General features: G+C 40.0%; 1 protein-coding gene across 4 annotated transcripts in view; it reads right to left on the bottom strand.

The window, feature by feature from the left end:
* The window catches only part of Fgd4 (FYVE, RhoGEF and PH domain containing 4), a 187,246-nt gene extending 170,833 nt beyond the window's left edge, over positions 1 to 16,413 (bottom strand). For 2 of the 4 annotated variants that reach the window (XM_055599131.1, XM_055599132.1), the window contains exon 1: positions 16,183 to 16,411. In XM_055599131.1, coding sequence (XP_055455106.1) covers positions 16,183 to 16,333 — 151 coding nt within the window. In that variant the 5' untranslated portion in view covers positions 16,334 to 16,411. Of the gene's footprint in view, positions 1 to 16,182 lie in introns of all 4 variants that reach the window. The other 2 variants (XM_055599134.1, XM_055599133.1) reach the window with 2 other exon arrangements.
* Positions 16,414 to 16,615: the final 202 nt, after the last annotated feature.

The following is a 16,615-nucleotide window of genomic DNA, read 5'->3' as shown; positions in this document are numbered from 1 at the left end:
GATGTCAAGTTGAAAAAAAATAAAAAATAAAAATAAAAAAGGTATCAAGTTGACTATATCCTCTATATTTTTGAGTTCATATGTGAGTACTATATTTACATTATTTCCCATCCCTTCTCTCCAACTCTTCCCATGCCCCCTACTCCTGCTCAAATCCTCCTCTTTAATTATTATTATGATGTGTATACATATAAACTTACAAACACAGCTTCCTGAATTAATTTCATGCTGTTCTTATGTATATGTGTTTAGGTCTTATCACTTGGGATTGAAACACCTATCAGGGCTCATCTCTGGAGAAGACTGATGTCACTCTCTCAACAAGTCATTAATTGCCCACAGGATCGGGGGACTTATGAGATTTCCCCCAGGGCATGTTGTTATACGGACTAGTGTTGTCATTTACAGGTCTTATTTAGGCAACCATATGTTGAGAATTCATGAGTGCAGCTTCCCTATCATGTATAGAAGTCAGCACCTCACAGCAGATATCTTGGTCCTCTTAGAATCTTTATGCCTCCCCTTTCCCAATGTTCCCTAAACCTCAAGTGTAGGAGTTGTGTTGCAGATGTATATAGGAGATGGGTACTCCACAGTCAGTCGTTCTCTGCAGTTTGACTAATTATGGCTTTCTGTAAGGGTCTCCGCCTGCTGAAAAGTGAAGTTTCAAGAGCAAGAGCGACATTTATCTGTGGGTTTGAAATAAATACTTAGAATGCATGCCATCAACTACAGATGCATTGAGATTTCTTAACCTGTTGTCTAATGAACAGTTCAGTTATTGGTTTTTCTGCTTTTAGAGATATTTTATTCTAACATTACTGTATATTTGTCTGGATGTCCATCTTAAACAGCAAATGCCTGTGCTAAGTACTCATCTTTAGTATGCAGCAACATAAATGTTTAAAGTTGATGGCACCAAAAGGGCCAACCTTGGCGTAAGCAATAATGGCTACCACAGTTACTCAACACTTCACTGATAACTTGGTATAAATATTTGATATGCAGAAACCAAAATACATCGACAATTTAGAAGGTCACAGGTAAAACCTTACAAAGATGAAAATAGTAACTACAAAGCATAGTTTATAAACTATGTGATATATATCCATTTTAAGATACATAGTGTTCTTAAATTTCTCCTAGGAAGTTTTCTGTTTGTTTTATGGAATCTCTCAGTGGTCTGTAAAAATCCTATCTCAGACTTCTAAGAGCTGAGGTTACAGGCACATTCCCATCACAACTGAATGGCCATTTTAACTATTTGGATATTTGTGGGGTTTCCTACATGCATTTGATTCAAAACTATCTTCCCTGAAATACTTTTTTCTATTTGAATAATGTATTAACAAAAACAAACACATAACTGTTAATATCGTGAATATGATGAGTAACTTATAAACTCCAGACACAGAAATAACACATATCAGTGCATTTAGATTCTTGTATAGAATTAATACAATCTTACCTTAAAAACTCAAAAAAGATTTAACAGTAATTTTATTAGGGAAAAATGAGTCATTTTATTTACCTTAGCCACTAGCATTTTCAAATACCATTATTAATACATCTGAGAAATATATCATGAGAAAGAGCTAACATACAAGACCTAGGCTGAAATATTGACTTGAAATATATGCTAAGCTCAGGCAATGTGATGGGTAATTCTAATAGAAGTATCTAATACTAGCCAAAAAGATAAGCCTTTGGGCCCACATGTGAGCAATCATCTACTTTAGTTTAACCAGAGCTTATGAGGTACTCTTTCTTATTATAAGAACTGTATTATTTTAGTATATTATAATATTGTAATACAATATAATAACTTCTTCTATATTAACATGAAGGAAAAGACTCACCTTACATGTGAGCTGCATTTTAGGGGCAGGGTGAGAGGAGATAGTCCACATAGACACTTTGCCTTCTTGTCTTTCTGTTTCACTGGTGAGCTCATCTAACCTAATCTTGAGTTCATCCATGCTCTTGCTGGCACTGATATAGCTCCTGCAGCTGATACTGAACCCAACTTCTTGGGCTATTGTCTTAGTCACTGTTCTATTGCTGTGAAGAGACACCGTGACCAAGGCTACTTAAAGAAGAAAGCATTTAACAGGGTTTGTTCATAATCATTATGGCAGAAAGCACACAGGAATGGTGCTAGAGCAATAACTGAGAGCTTTATATCCTTAACTGCAGGCATCAGGCAGAGAGAGAGGACAGAGACAAAGACAAAGACAGAGAAACATACAGATACTGGGCCTGATGTGGGTTTTTGAAACCACAAATCCCACTGCCATCAACACAGTTCCTCCAACAAGGCCTCACCTGCTCCAGCAAGGTCATAACTCCTAATCCTTTTAACCCTTTTCAAACAGTTCCACTCCCTAGTGACTAGTATTCAATATATGAGCCTATGGGGGTCATTCTCATTTAAAGGACTACAGCCATCCAACTTGGAATGAAGAGCACTGGCCCTTTGGGAATCTTCCAGGCTGTCATCATCAGATTGGGATTACTGAGATATGTTTCATGGTCTGAGCAGATACCAAAGTTCTCAGCCTCTCCATATAAACACAGCCAAATATTAGACAATCCAGCTAGTATCATGTAAGACAAGCAAACAAATCTTCTTTAATACATATTCATTCTATTCCTTCTTGTCCTCAAGAGAATCCCAGGACTACAAACTAAGTATCAGCAGAAGTGGTTCTAGAGAAAACAGAATTGTAAGGATGAATTTCTACAATGGGATTGGTGGTCTCTGGAGCTAGCTCTCCACCTCAATGACCCCCAAAGACACTGAAATCTATGGTGTGAACACTTTCAAGAACTAAGCATGATAAATTTACTCGATACTCCTGATTCACCTCTTATGGAGATAAAAGAATTTAGTGACTTTGTATATAAAGCTTTGAACATTGTGGAAAAGAAATATAATGATGCTGATTGATTTCTGTGATTGCTAAGTGTTTGTCAATTTGACTACATCTGAAATTAACTAAAGCTCCGGTAGTTGAGCACAACTATAAGGGATATTTCTTGGTTGGATCATTTGATGTGAGAAGACTCACCCTAATTCAGGGTCACACCTTCTGGTGGCAGTAATTATAAGCTTTTGCTTGTTGCCTTCACGCCTTCACTCTCATTCTCAAGTTCATTCCTCCACTGTTATTTAGCCTATTTCTTTAGGATGCTAACACATACTGAAAATGAGCCAGAACATCAAGCCTTGTGGACCAGATAAATACTGGATTCTTGAACTTTTTGTGAGGAAACAGACATTGTTGTACTAGCCAGCCCACAGTCTGTAATAAATCTATATATAAATATAGGATGAGCAGATAGATGGATAGATTAATTCTATCACTCTGTTTCTCTTGAAAGCCTTAATACAGACTTTAGTACCAAGAGTGAGAACCTTACTTGAGCAGATAAACACATCTTCTCGTACATAATATGCAGCTATTGATCTAGCATTTTTTTCTTTCCTTTGTACCATAAGGACCAGCAGAAGCTATATGATTTCAGCTGGAATGTCCAGTAATATATCTTTACAGTTTTACCTCAAGGATATGTTAACTTTCCAGCTGTGTCATAACTTAGTTCAAAGCAATCTTGATCACCTGTCTCTTCCACAAAATATCACACTGCTCCACTCTACTGATGACCTTATGCTGATTGGATCAAGTGAGTAGAAGGTAACAACCGATTTGGACTAACTGGTAACACAAATGTGCATCAGAGAATGGAAAATAAATCCAACCAAAATTGAAGGGTCTCCATAAAATTTTTATGATTTCAGTGGTGTTGGTCACACAGAAATATTTCTTCTAAAGTGAAAGATAAGTAATTGCACTTGGTACCTCTCATTACCAAGACATAAGCACAATGTTTACTGGGCCTATTTGGATTTTGGAGACAGCACATTTCTCAGTTGGATGTGTTACTCTGTCCCATATACAAAGTGACTGGAAAAGCTGTTAGTTTGAGAGGAAGGGTCTTCAACAGGTCCAGGATGCGATGCAGGCTGGTCTACCTTTGGACAATATAATCCAGTGGAACTGATTATATTGAGGTGTCAGTGGCAGATAGAGACATTGTTTGGAGACACTGGCAGGCCCCATAGGTAAATCAGAAACGGGACCTTTGAAATTTTGAAGCATGGCTCTACCATCATCTGCAGAAAATTATGTTCCATTTGAAGAGCAACTCTTGGCCTGCTATCATGCCTTAGGAGAAACTGGGCATTTAATAATGGGCCACCAAGTTACAATGGGTTCTGAGTTGCCCCTTATGAGCTGGGTGTTATCTGAGCCACCAACTGGGTTGCACAGCAGCAACCCAGTATCAAATGGAAGCGGTATATTCATGATCAGGCCTCAAAAGGTCCTGAAGGTACAAGCAAGTTATACTAAGTTGCCCAAATGCCTATCATTTCTACTCCCATCACAATGCCATTTGTGGCTAGTAGCCTCATGCAGTGTGCTCTATGATTGGTTGACTGAGGACAAGAAGGCTAGGGCTTCGTTTACTGATGATTCTACATGCTATACAGGCTACTCCCAGAAGTGGACAGCAGCAACATTCATTACAACCTTTTTCTGGAATAGCCCTGAAAGACCCACAAAGTAAAAATCTTCACTATAGGCAGAACTTTAGGCAGTAGACATGGTTATACATTTTGTTTGGAGGGAACAGATATGTGAGTGTTCACTGATGCATAGGCTGTAGCCAATGGACTGGTCAGGGACTTGGAAACAGCATAACTGAAAAATTGCTGAGAAAGCTATCTACAGAAGTATACAGCTAGATCTCTCCTAGTGGGTGAAAGATGCAAGGGTACTTGTGTCCCATGTAAATGCTCATCAAAAGATGACTTCAGCTGAGGAGTTCAATAACCAAGTAGAAGGATGACCTATTCTGTGGACAGTCAGCCTCTTTCACCTGCCATCCCTATGAGCCCATGAACAAAATGGCCCATGTTGACAGAAAAGGGAGTTATGCACAGGCTTGACAACATGAAACTTCCACTCACCAACGCTGACCTGGCTACAGCTGCTGCTGAGTAACAGATCTGCCAAGAGCAGAGACCCAAACTGAGACCCTGCATGGTACCATATCCAGGAGTCACCAGTCTGGCCTCAGGTTGACTACATTGCACCACTTCCTCCTTTAAAAAGACAATGTTTTGTCCTTACTGGAGTAGACACTTACTCTGATTACAAATTTGCCTTTTCCTACATGTAATACTTCTGCCAAAATTACTATCTGTAGACTTAGAGACTGCCGTATCCACTGTCATGGAAACACAGCATTACTTCTGACCAAGTAACTCACTTCAGACAACACGTGTGACAGATAGCCCATGCTCATTGGAATCTACTGTCTTATCATGTTTCCCAAGATACTGAGGCAGCTGTCCTCATAGAATGATAGAATGGCCCATTGAAAACCCACTTACAATGCCAATTAGGTGACAGTCACCTGGAGGGCTGGAGCCAAGTTGTCTAGAATTATATTTTGAACCAATGTCCAATATACAGTACAGTTGCTCACATAGCCAGGATTCACCTGTCTAGGAATCAAGGAGTGGAAAGGTGAATAGTTCCATTAATTATCACCTCTAGTGATCCACTGAGAAATTTTTTGCTTCCTGTTCCCACAATCTTAAGTTCTGCTCACCTAGAAGTTTTATTTTAGAGGGGGTGTGGTGGTTTGAATAATAATGGCCCCTATAGGCTCATATATTTGAATATTTAGTTAATAAGGAGTGACACTACTTGAGAAGGATTAGGAGGTGTGGCCTTGTTGGTGGAGGTATGCCAATGGGAATGGGCTTTGAGGTTTCAAAAGCCCAAGTTAGGTCCAGTGGCTCTCTCTTCCTGCTGCCTGCAGATCCAGATATAGAACTCAGCTATTTCTCCAGCACCATGAATTCCTCCATCCTCTCATGCTCCCACCATGATAATAATGGCCTATACCTCCGAAACTGTAAGCAAGCCCCAATTAAAGGTTTTCCTTTATAACAGTTGCTGTAGACATGGTGTCTCTTTACAGCAACAGAACACTGACTGAAATAGGACCTATTCCAAGGATAGGTAGGGTCAGGAGCAATAGAAAGGACAATAATAGGGTACAAGTTGTCTAATAAGGGAGACAGGAGAGGGGATCCTCTTTGGGGAAGGGTGAGAATAAATACAGAAAAAGAAGAGAAGAGAGTAAAATAATAATAAAAAATGTCTGGCAAATCCATAACTATCATACTATTTACCTTAAAAAATTTATAATACATATAATTCTATGTATAAATAACATATTGGTTTTAATAAACATTTCTCATCTGGGATAACAATGCTCCCTCTAAAAGCCAAAGGCCACCTAACAACAACTAGACATGGGAAATATTGAATTTGTGGCCAGGGCTGTTCAAAAGACTCTCAAAACATACAACCTATTGGTTGCTTACAGAGGTAGCAATAGAGTTCTTATTGCTTAAGACAACCTGAACACCAATGAACCATAACTGACCTGAATCCTTCCTCCCTAAGAAATAGTTTTCATGGTACCAAAAGGCACCATGCAAGCTTCCAAAGGAAGAAGGCAGTCCTACTTAAGTGAGACCCATATGAACCACAACAATAATAAGCATGAAATGATAATCTTAAGGGTATAGTCCTTGGCTATATAAAGAGGTAGTTTCCAACTGGCAACCTAACCCAGGTTATAGCAGCAGCTCACTAAATTTATAGCAAGAAACCCAGAAGCAGGGCAGCTATCTCCAGGATTTCTCTGGGTGAGAGGAGAGCCCTCTTGACTAACAAGGACCACAGTTACCACTTAGGTCTGTACGCCTCAGGTGAGCTGTGGCAATTCCTGAAAAACACTGGCCATTCAGTGACCATACCCTGAAGGAAAAACCACCTTCCTGCCAAGCAGATTCTCTCCACCACAGGATTCCAGGAAGCACCAGAAACTAACACCGAGCACCCAAGATAGCCCAATGGGTAGAGGCCAGCATAAAGGCTCAACCAACAAAAGACAGAGCAAGATGGCATCGCCAGAACCCAGTTATCCAGGGGCAAGCAGCCCTAGACACCCCAGCATAATTGAAATTCAAGAAGATAACCTAACATCTATGCTTATGAAGAAGACAATAGAGGAAACAAATAAAATGCATAAAGAACTGGAGGAGGATAAAGCCAAACAAATTATGGCCATCCGTAAAGAAATACAGGAAGTTGCAGCCAAAGAGTTTGAGGCCTTTAGAGAGGAAATACTTAAATCACTGAAAGAAATAAAAGAAACAGAGGATTGTTCAAACAAACAGCAGAAGGAATTGAAGGAAAAACAGGAAAATTCAGTCAGACAGATGAAGGAAATCAACAAAACAGCTCAAGATCTGAAGATAGAATTGGAAAAATTAAGGAAAACACAAATGGTAATTGTGGAGAGAAAGAACTTAGGGAAGAAAACAGGAACTACAGAGGTAAGCATAACCAATACATTACAAGAGATGGAAGAAAGAATCTCAGGTGTAGAAGATACAATGGAAGAAATTGATGTAGCCGTCAAAGAAAATGTTAAACCTAAAAAAATTCCTGACACAGACTGTCCAAGAAATTCAAGACAACATGAAAAGACAAAACCTAAGAATAATAGGAATAGAGGAAAAAGAAGATCTCCAAGGCCCAGAAAATATTTCAACAAAATCATTGAAGAAAATTTCCCCAACTTAAAAGAGAGGCCAATAAGAATACAAGAGGCTTATAAAACACCCAATAAATTAGAACAGAAAAGAAAATCCTCCCGCCACATAATATTCAAAACAGTAAGTATACAGAACAAAGAAAAAATACTAAAAACTGCAAGGGAAAAATGCCAAGTAACATATAATGACAAACCCATCAGAATCACACCTGACTTCTCAACAGAGACTATAAAAGCCGGAATGGCCTAAATGGATATCATCTAGGCCCTATGAGAACACAGATGTCAACCCAGGCTACTATATCCAGCAAAATTCTCAGTCCTCATAGACGGAGAAAACAAGATGCTCAATGACAAAAACAAATTTCAACAATACCTACACACAAATCCAGCATTACAGAAGACCTAGAAGGGAAAATACAACCCAAGAAAACTAACTACTTTCAAGAAAACACAGGAAATAAGTAACCTCACTACAGTAAAACAAACAGCAACCAAGAACACAATCTTATGACCACAGCCAATATCAAAATCAAAGGATCTAACAGCCACTGGTCATTAATCTCTCTCAACATCAATGGACTCAATTCTCCAATAAAAAGACACAGACTAACAGAATTGATGGGTAAACAAGATCCAAAAATCTGTTGCATACAAGAAACACACATAAGTCACAAGATACATATTACCTGAGGGTAAAGGGCTGGAAGACGGCTTTCCAAGCAAATGGACCCAAGAAGCAAGCAGGAGTAGCCATTCTAATATCTGATAAAATAGACTTTCAACCAAAATTAATAGAAAGAGATGGGGAAGGACACTTCATACACACCAAGGGAAAATTCCACCAGGAAGACATCACAAACCTGAACATCTATGCCCCCAAAACAAGGGGACACACATTTGTAAAAGAAACATTGATAACACTTAAACCACACATAGAATCCCACACATTAATAGTGGGAGACTTCAACACCCCACTCTCAACAAAGGACAGGTCAACAAAACAGAAATTAAACAAAGAAACAGTGTCTCTGACAGAAGTCATTAATCAAATGGACCTAACAGACATTTACAGAACTTTACACCCAAACACAAAAGAATTTACCTTCCTCTCAGCACCTCATGGAACGTTCTCCAAAACAGACTATCTGGTTGGTGACAAAGCAAGCCTCAATAGATACAAGAAGATTGAAATATTCCCTTATAGCCTATCTGATCACCATGGAATAAAGCTGGACCTCAACAACAATAGAAATAGCAAAAAGCCTACACACACATGGAAACTGAACAACTTGTTACTAAATGACAGCTGGGTCAGGGAAGAAATAAAGAAAGAAATTAAAGTCTTCCTAGAATTCAATGAAAATGAAGGCACAACATATGCAAACTTGTGGGACACAATGAAAGCAGTGCTAAGAAGAAAGTTCATAGCACTAAGTGCCTTCAAGAATAAATTCCAGGAACTTAATGACTCACCTAAAAACCCTAGGAAAAAAAAAAAAGCAGACACACCAAATAATCAAAACTCAGGGCTGAAATCAACCAATTAGAAACAAATAAAACAATTCAAAGAATCAATGAAACCAAGAGCTGGTTCTTTGAGAAAATCAACAAGATTGACAAACCCTTAGCCAAGATAACTAAAAGGCAGAGAGACACCATCCAAATCAACAAAATCAGAAATGAAAAGGGGGACATAACAACAGACTATGAGGAAATCCAAACAATCATTAGGACTTACTTCAAAAGTCTATATGCCACAAAATTTGAAAATCTAAATGAAATGGACAATTTTCTTAATCGATTCCACTTACCAAAGCTAAATCAAGATCAGGTAAATCAATTAAATAGTCCTCTATCCCCTAAGGAAATAGAAGTAGTCATCGAAAGTCTCCCATCCAAAAAAAGCCCAGGGCCAGATGGTTTCAGTGCAGAATTCTACCAGACCTTCAAAGAAGAGCCAACTCCAATTCTCTTCAAACTATTCCACAAAACAGAAACAGAAAGAGGATTACCAAACTCATTCTATGAAGCCACAGTCACCTTGGTACATAAACCTCACAAAGACTCAACAAAGAAAGAGAATTTCAGGCAAATATCCCTTATAAACATTTATGCAAAAATACTCAACAAAATACTTGCAAACCGAATATAAGAACACATCAAAGATATCATCCACTATAACCAAGTAGGCTTCCTCCCAGGTATGCAGGGGTGGTTCAATATACAGAAATCCATCAATGTGATCCACCATATTAACAAACTGAAAGAAAAAAAAACACATGATAATCTCCCTAGATGCTGAATAAACGTTTGACAAAATCCAACATCCACTCCATTTAAGTCTTAGAGAGATCAGGGATATAAGGCACATATCTAAATCTAGTAAAGGTGATATACAGCAAGCCTATTCCAACATCAAACTGAACGGAGAGAAACATAAAGCAATCCCACTGAAATCAGGGACAAGGCAAGGCTGCCCACTCTCTCCATATAAGGACTTCAACCTAGTTTGTGAAGTCCTTGCTAGAGCAATAAGACAATAAAAAGGAGATCAAGGGGATACAAATTGGAAAGGAAGAAGTCAAATTATCACTATTTGCAGATGATATGATAGTATACATTAGTGACCCCAAAAATTCTACCAGGAAACTCCTACAGCTGATAAAATCCTTCAGCAGAGTGGCTGATATAAAATTAACTCAAAAAAATTAGTAGCCCTCCTGTATACAAAACACAAAAGGGCTGAGAAAGAAATAAGGGAAACAACACCTTTCAAAATAGCCACAAAGGACATAAAGTACCTTGGTATAACCCTAACCAAGCAAGTCAAAGACTTGTATGAAAAAAATTTCAAGTCTCTGAAGAAAGAATTAGAAGATATCAGAAGATAGAAGATGGAAAGATCTCCCATGCTCATGGCTTGGCAGGATTAACATAGTGAAAATGGCCATCTTACCAAAAGCAATCTACAGATTCAATGCAATTCCCATCAAATTGCCAACACAATTCTTTACAGACCTGGAAAGAAAAATTATCAACTTCATATGTAATAACATGAAATCCAGAATTGTTAAAACAATCCTCTACAATAAAAGTTCTTCTGGAGGTATCTCCTTCCCTGATCGCAAGCTGTACAATAGAGCAACAGTTATAAAAACTGCATGGTACTGGCATAGAAACAGAATGGTGGATCAATGGAATCGAACAGAAGACCCAGAAATAAACCCACACATTTATGGACACCTGATCTTTGACAAAGAATCCAAAACCATACAATGGAAAAAAGACAGCATCTTCAACAAATGGTGCTGGTCTAACTGGATATCTACATGTAGAAAAATGCAAATAGATCCATACTTATCACCCTGCACAAAACTGAAGTCCAAGTGGATCAAAGACCTCAACATAATACCAGACACATTAAATCGGTTAGAAGAAAAAGTAGTGAAGACCCTAGAACTCATTGGTATAGGAGACAACCTCCTGAACAGAACACCAACAGCACAGGCTCTAAGAGCAACGATCAATAAATGGGACCTCATGAAACTGAAAAGCTTCTGTAAAGCAAAGGACACTGTCATCAACAAACCAAGTAATCCAATTAAAAAAATGGGAAACAGAGATAAACAGAGAATTCTCAATAGAAGAATATTGAATGGCAGAGAAACATTTAAAGAAATGCTCAACCTCATTAGCCATCAGGGAAATGCAAATCAAAACAACCCTGAGATTTCACCTTACACCCATCAGAATGGCCAAGATCAAAAACTCAAGTGACAACACATGCTGGAGAGGTTGTGGAGAAAGGGGAACCCTCCTCCACTGCTGGTGGGAATATAAGCTTGTACAACCACTCTGGAAATCAATCTGGCGCTCTCTCAGACAACTAGGAATAGCACTTCCTCAAGATCCAGCTATAACAACTCCTAGGCATATATCCAAAAGAGGCTCAAGTACACAATAAGGATATTTGCCCAACCATGTTTATAGCAGCTTTATTTATAATAGCCAGAAGCTGGAAACAACCCAGATGCCCTTCAACTGAAGAATGGATACAGAAACTGTGGTACATCTACACCATGGAATATTACTCAGCAATGAAAAACAAGGAAATCATGAAATTTGCAGGTAAATGGTGAGATCTGGAAAGGATCATCCTGAGTGAGCTATCCCAGAAGCAGAAAGACACACACGGTATATACTCACTCATATAGACATATAAGATAAATCTACTAAAATCTGTACACCTAAAGAAACTAATCAAGAGGGAGGACTCTTGCTAAAATGCTCAATCCCCATCCTGAAAGGCAAAGAGGACAGATATCAAAAGAAGAAGAAAACAGGAAACAAGTTAGGAACCTGCCACAGAGGGCCTCTGAAAGGCTCTGCCCTGCAGACTATCAAAGCAGATGCTGAGACTTATGGCCAACTGTTGGGCAGAGTGCATGGAATCTTATGAAAGAAGTGGGAAATAGTAAGATCTGGAGAGGACAGGAACTCCACAAGGAGAGCAACAGAACCAGAAAATTTGAACACAGGGGTCCTTCCAGAGACTCATACTCCAACCAAGTACCACACATGGGGATAACCTAGAACCCCTGCACAGATGTAGCCCATGGCAGTTCAGTGTCCTAATGGGTTCAATAGTAATGGGAACAGGGACTGCCTCTGACATGAACTGATTGGCCTGCTCTTTGATCACCTCCCCCTGAGGGGGGAGCAGCATTACCAGGCCACAGAAGATGACAATGCAGCCACTCCTGATGAGATCTGATAGACTAGGATCAGAAGGAAGGAGAGGAAGACCTCTCCTATCAGCAGACTTGGGGAGGTGCATTCGTGGAGAAGGGGGAGGATAGGTGGGATTAAGGGGAGGAGGGAGGTGTTTATGGGGGGATACAAAGTGAATAAATTATAATTAATAAAAATAAAAAGAAAAAATTATTTCATATTTCATTATGTAACAGGAATAAGAGAAAGGCATGGAAAGCCCTGGATAAAGCCCAAAGTAAGACGGCAGAAGTGTAAGTATATCAGTAATTATAATAATAATAGAATAATCTTACGTTAACAAAAAAATATTTTAATACACTGTGCATATTTCTTAAAATGTATGAATCAAATTATCTTGGGCTATCTTCAACCCCTTATTAAACATCCACTGCCCCTCTGTGTATGTGAGACACAGCATGTTTATGACTATGAGGTGTGGAATACCTCAGGTATGTGTGAACAGCTCCCGCCAACCCCAAAGCTAAGAATGTCACCAGTGAGACCTTTAGGGCAGATTTCACCTGAAGTGCCTGTTTGAATTCATGGAAAGAAGCTGTCCTGCATAGGCTGTTTGATTTTCACCATGAAGAATCAGTCTTGAGCGAGGATAAGTAACCAAATGGCTTCTTGATTTCTTTGCTTGCATTTTGTTTTTGTTGTTTTCATCTGGTATGAGACAGAATCTCAGTCCACATTGGCCTGGACCTACCGCACTTTCGGAGGTTTGAAGGTAGGATGATGACCTTCTTGCCTCAGCCTCCCATATGCTAGGATTGCAGGTATAAGTAATCATACTTGGCTGTCTTCTAAATCTTAAAGTGTAAATTCAGATGCTGGAGAGGTGGCTCAGCAGTTAAGAGCATGAGCTGCTGGGGGTTTAATTCCCAGCACTGACATGGTGGCTCACAACAGTCTGTGGCCCCAGTTCTAGGTGATCTAACACCCTCCAGCCTCCTTGAGCAGCAGGCATACATGGACCCATAATTATCAAAATACTCCTTCTAAGACAAAGGCCTATCTAGAGTCTCTTATTCTTTCAATTCTGAAACACAGCTATAGGCCAGACACATTCAGGTTTGAATACTAGCCCACAAATCACAGTTAATTACTCCAGTCAACTTAATTATTTTGGTTTGTTGTGCTTCAATTTTTTCACCTGTAAAAAAGCATCATATTTTCTTCCTAAGATGATATCTGTGAAATAAATTTATGTACATGTATATTTATATGTATCACAACATGTGTCTTAATTTAAAAAAGGCAATCAATAGATAATAGCTACTATAACATATAGGAGGAGGATAGTCATTTGTTCATTCAAGAGATATTAAAGAATTTCTTATTGGCAGATTTTAGGAGATATAGAAATGAATAAATGGTTCTTTGTTATACTATCTAGCATGTTTGCTTGTGTCAGACAACTAATGTGTATAATCTTACTTTAGCCATCCCAATCTTATTAAATATCACTACTTTCACTGTCCAAGCCAACTTCACAGCTAGTGGTAAAAACTGGATTAAGGAGTGCTATACCACTCCCAAATTTCTATCCTAAACCATTAATTCTCTGCTTCACCCAGATGACAACTTAATGTTCAGGCAAATGCAAAGCTGCAGTTCATAGACTTTGTTTTTATTATTTTGGGCACAAAGTAAAAGTCCTCTAAAAATATGGTTTCACAGCCATGGAATCTAGCAAGACAGTGATAACTGAGTTCTCTTTTTGTCTCTTGTTGCTGCTGCAGTTGTTTTGGTTTTGCTGTTGCCGTTTGGTTGGCTTGGCTTGGTGTTGAGGCAGAGTCTCAGCCTATATATAGTCTATCCTAGCCTATACTTCACCTCAGTCCTCATAGTTCAGATTTCTCAATCCTGGGACCACAAGTGTTTGCCACTTAGCTTCTGCTGAGTTCTTGTCTTCTCTGACTTTCTTGTTTAAGAAAAGTAACATTTCTGTGGAGCACTGTCTTCCTGATTCATCTCAATTGTGTGGCTTTCACATATAATTTTTTTTCCCCTGAGAGTTACAAAACGAACTCTGGCATATCCCAAGAATTTAACTTGGTTTATTTTTTTTATGAAGGACACACTTATTTAATGATGGATTTATTTAATGATGAGATTTAATGTGGGAGTCCCATTTGATTCAAAGGAAGATGCGCTCTCTAAGCGTGTCTTCTTACACTTCCCAAATTCAACAAGTTGTGGTGAAAATCCACTGTTTTTGAAACTAGATCCTTCTCCTTCAGTTGCTATAGATCTTTGCTACATATGTGAAGGGAACTGCTACAACTATCAGATACAATTAATTACTTCCCCGAGCTTGACAATAACAAAAGAACCGGCTGAATTCCAGGAAGGGGTCAATACTGAGACAGTGTAACAAAACTAGGAAGGTTGCTGTTTCCTTCTCTTAAAACCTCACCTTTTCACTGTAGGGGGAGCACTCTTGTGCACAACCCTGGAGAACTGATTCTCTCCCTCCATCATGTGGGAACCAGGGATGGAACTCAGGTCCTAGGTTTGGCACCAAGTACCTAATTTACCTGCTGAGCATTCTCTACTTGTCCATAGATATTCAATTTCTTAAATTGCTAGAAATTCTCTTTGAATTTAAAAATAAAAAACGAGCAAAGGATAGCTGAGGCATACTGAGTGGTAGCCTGTTTACTCAGGGCACCCTGAGTTTTACCCTCAGCACCAGAAAACAACAAACAAACAAACAAAAGAGCAAACAACTTTCTCCTCCAAGCATGGCTACTTTACAGAAAAAAGTTATAGACTATACTGAGACTCTTGAATGAGGCTGTTTCATATTTTGATCACCTCTCCAAAGCATTTGAAAATAAATCAAGTACAATAATGCTGTAAGGGATCTGCCCAGTATCTGCACTGAAAACAGCTGACGAACAAAAGGCGATGACTAAATAACCCTTTCCAAAATGCACAAGTCTTTTCAAAGCAAAATGTTTTCACTTAATAAAAAAAAAAACGTTTTCATTCAGTTTGGTGAATCACACCTAGAACTCGAAGAGATTTCCGGAATACTGTTTTCAGTCTCCTACTTCTTCAAGAAACAATTACAGAGGAGTATCCACAATTCAGTTCCCTGTTCACACATCTTCTCACATCATGACCTTATCTAATGGGAGCACATACTTAACAGCACATCATCTATCACCATTTTCTGATGTGTACCTGCTACCGCTTTGAGACAGGTCTAGACAGCGCACACTTAACTATCCTCAACACGTATCCTATTTAAATAATCAAAGCTGCCTGCTCATTACAAAATGAAAGTAAACGAAGGGTGAGATTTCTTTTTAATATTCAAAGAATTAAAACTATAAATATTTATTACTGATCTCTGATTGTCTGGCTTTAGCCCTCAGGAAAGCAGACTAGCGCCAGAAAACTAAGGTCAACTGAACACAAGAATTTAGCGAAGCTATAGAAAACAGGCTGTACAATCTATAATAAAACTTCTTGTAAAGACACTTTGTTCTGAAGAACAAGCAGTTACTAGAGAAGCTTTGAGAGAAAGGACAAACTAACTAGTAAGAGCGTCCTGAGGGTCTAACCACGAGAGGGCGTCACCACCGCGGCTCGCTGCTCGCCCCTGGCCCCCTCCCAGCCACACCCACCCACGGCACGCCCCCCACCAGCTCAGCCTCCTGCTCGCCGCGCCCGCCCGCCGCTCACCTGCGGCCTGGCCCCGAACCGCGCCGCGGTCAGCGCGCGGCAAGTGCGGCGAGGGCCTGCTCCAGGGCCGGGGGATCCCGGGCGGCAGGTAGGAGCCTGACTTCCGCCGGATCGCCACCCGCCTGAAGTCGTAGTCGCCCCCGCTGTTCATGGTGGCCTGCGGTCACTCCCGGAAGCCCCGTCCCCGCGTCCAGGCTGAGCGGCGCCAGCCGCCCCCTGCAGGCCTCGCCTCCCCGGCCGCCGGCTCCGCTCCGTCAGACCCACGGGCGGCGGCTGGCCGAGGCCGCCTCCAGCGCACAGCCAATCGCCGGAGCGCAGCGCGGGCCCGTCCGGGCGCGCGCCGGGGAGGCTTGGGGTGACCGGCGCCGCCCATTGGCCCAGCGGAAGGCTGCCTGCACCTGCCCGACTCACCTGAACCTCAGAAACGCCTCGC

The sequence above is a fragment of the Psammomys obesus genome, unplaced genomic scaffold (assembly GCF_907164565.1).
Source record: "Psammomys obesus unplaced genomic scaffold, mPsaObe1.curated_primary_1811, whole genome shotgun sequence".
In the NCBI taxonomy this organism is placed as follows: Eukaryota; Metazoa; Chordata; class Mammalia; order Rodentia; family Muridae; genus Psammomys; species Psammomys obesus.
Note: the sequence above shows the minus strand (reverse complement) of the source record. Positions and strands in the feature narration are given on the sequence as shown.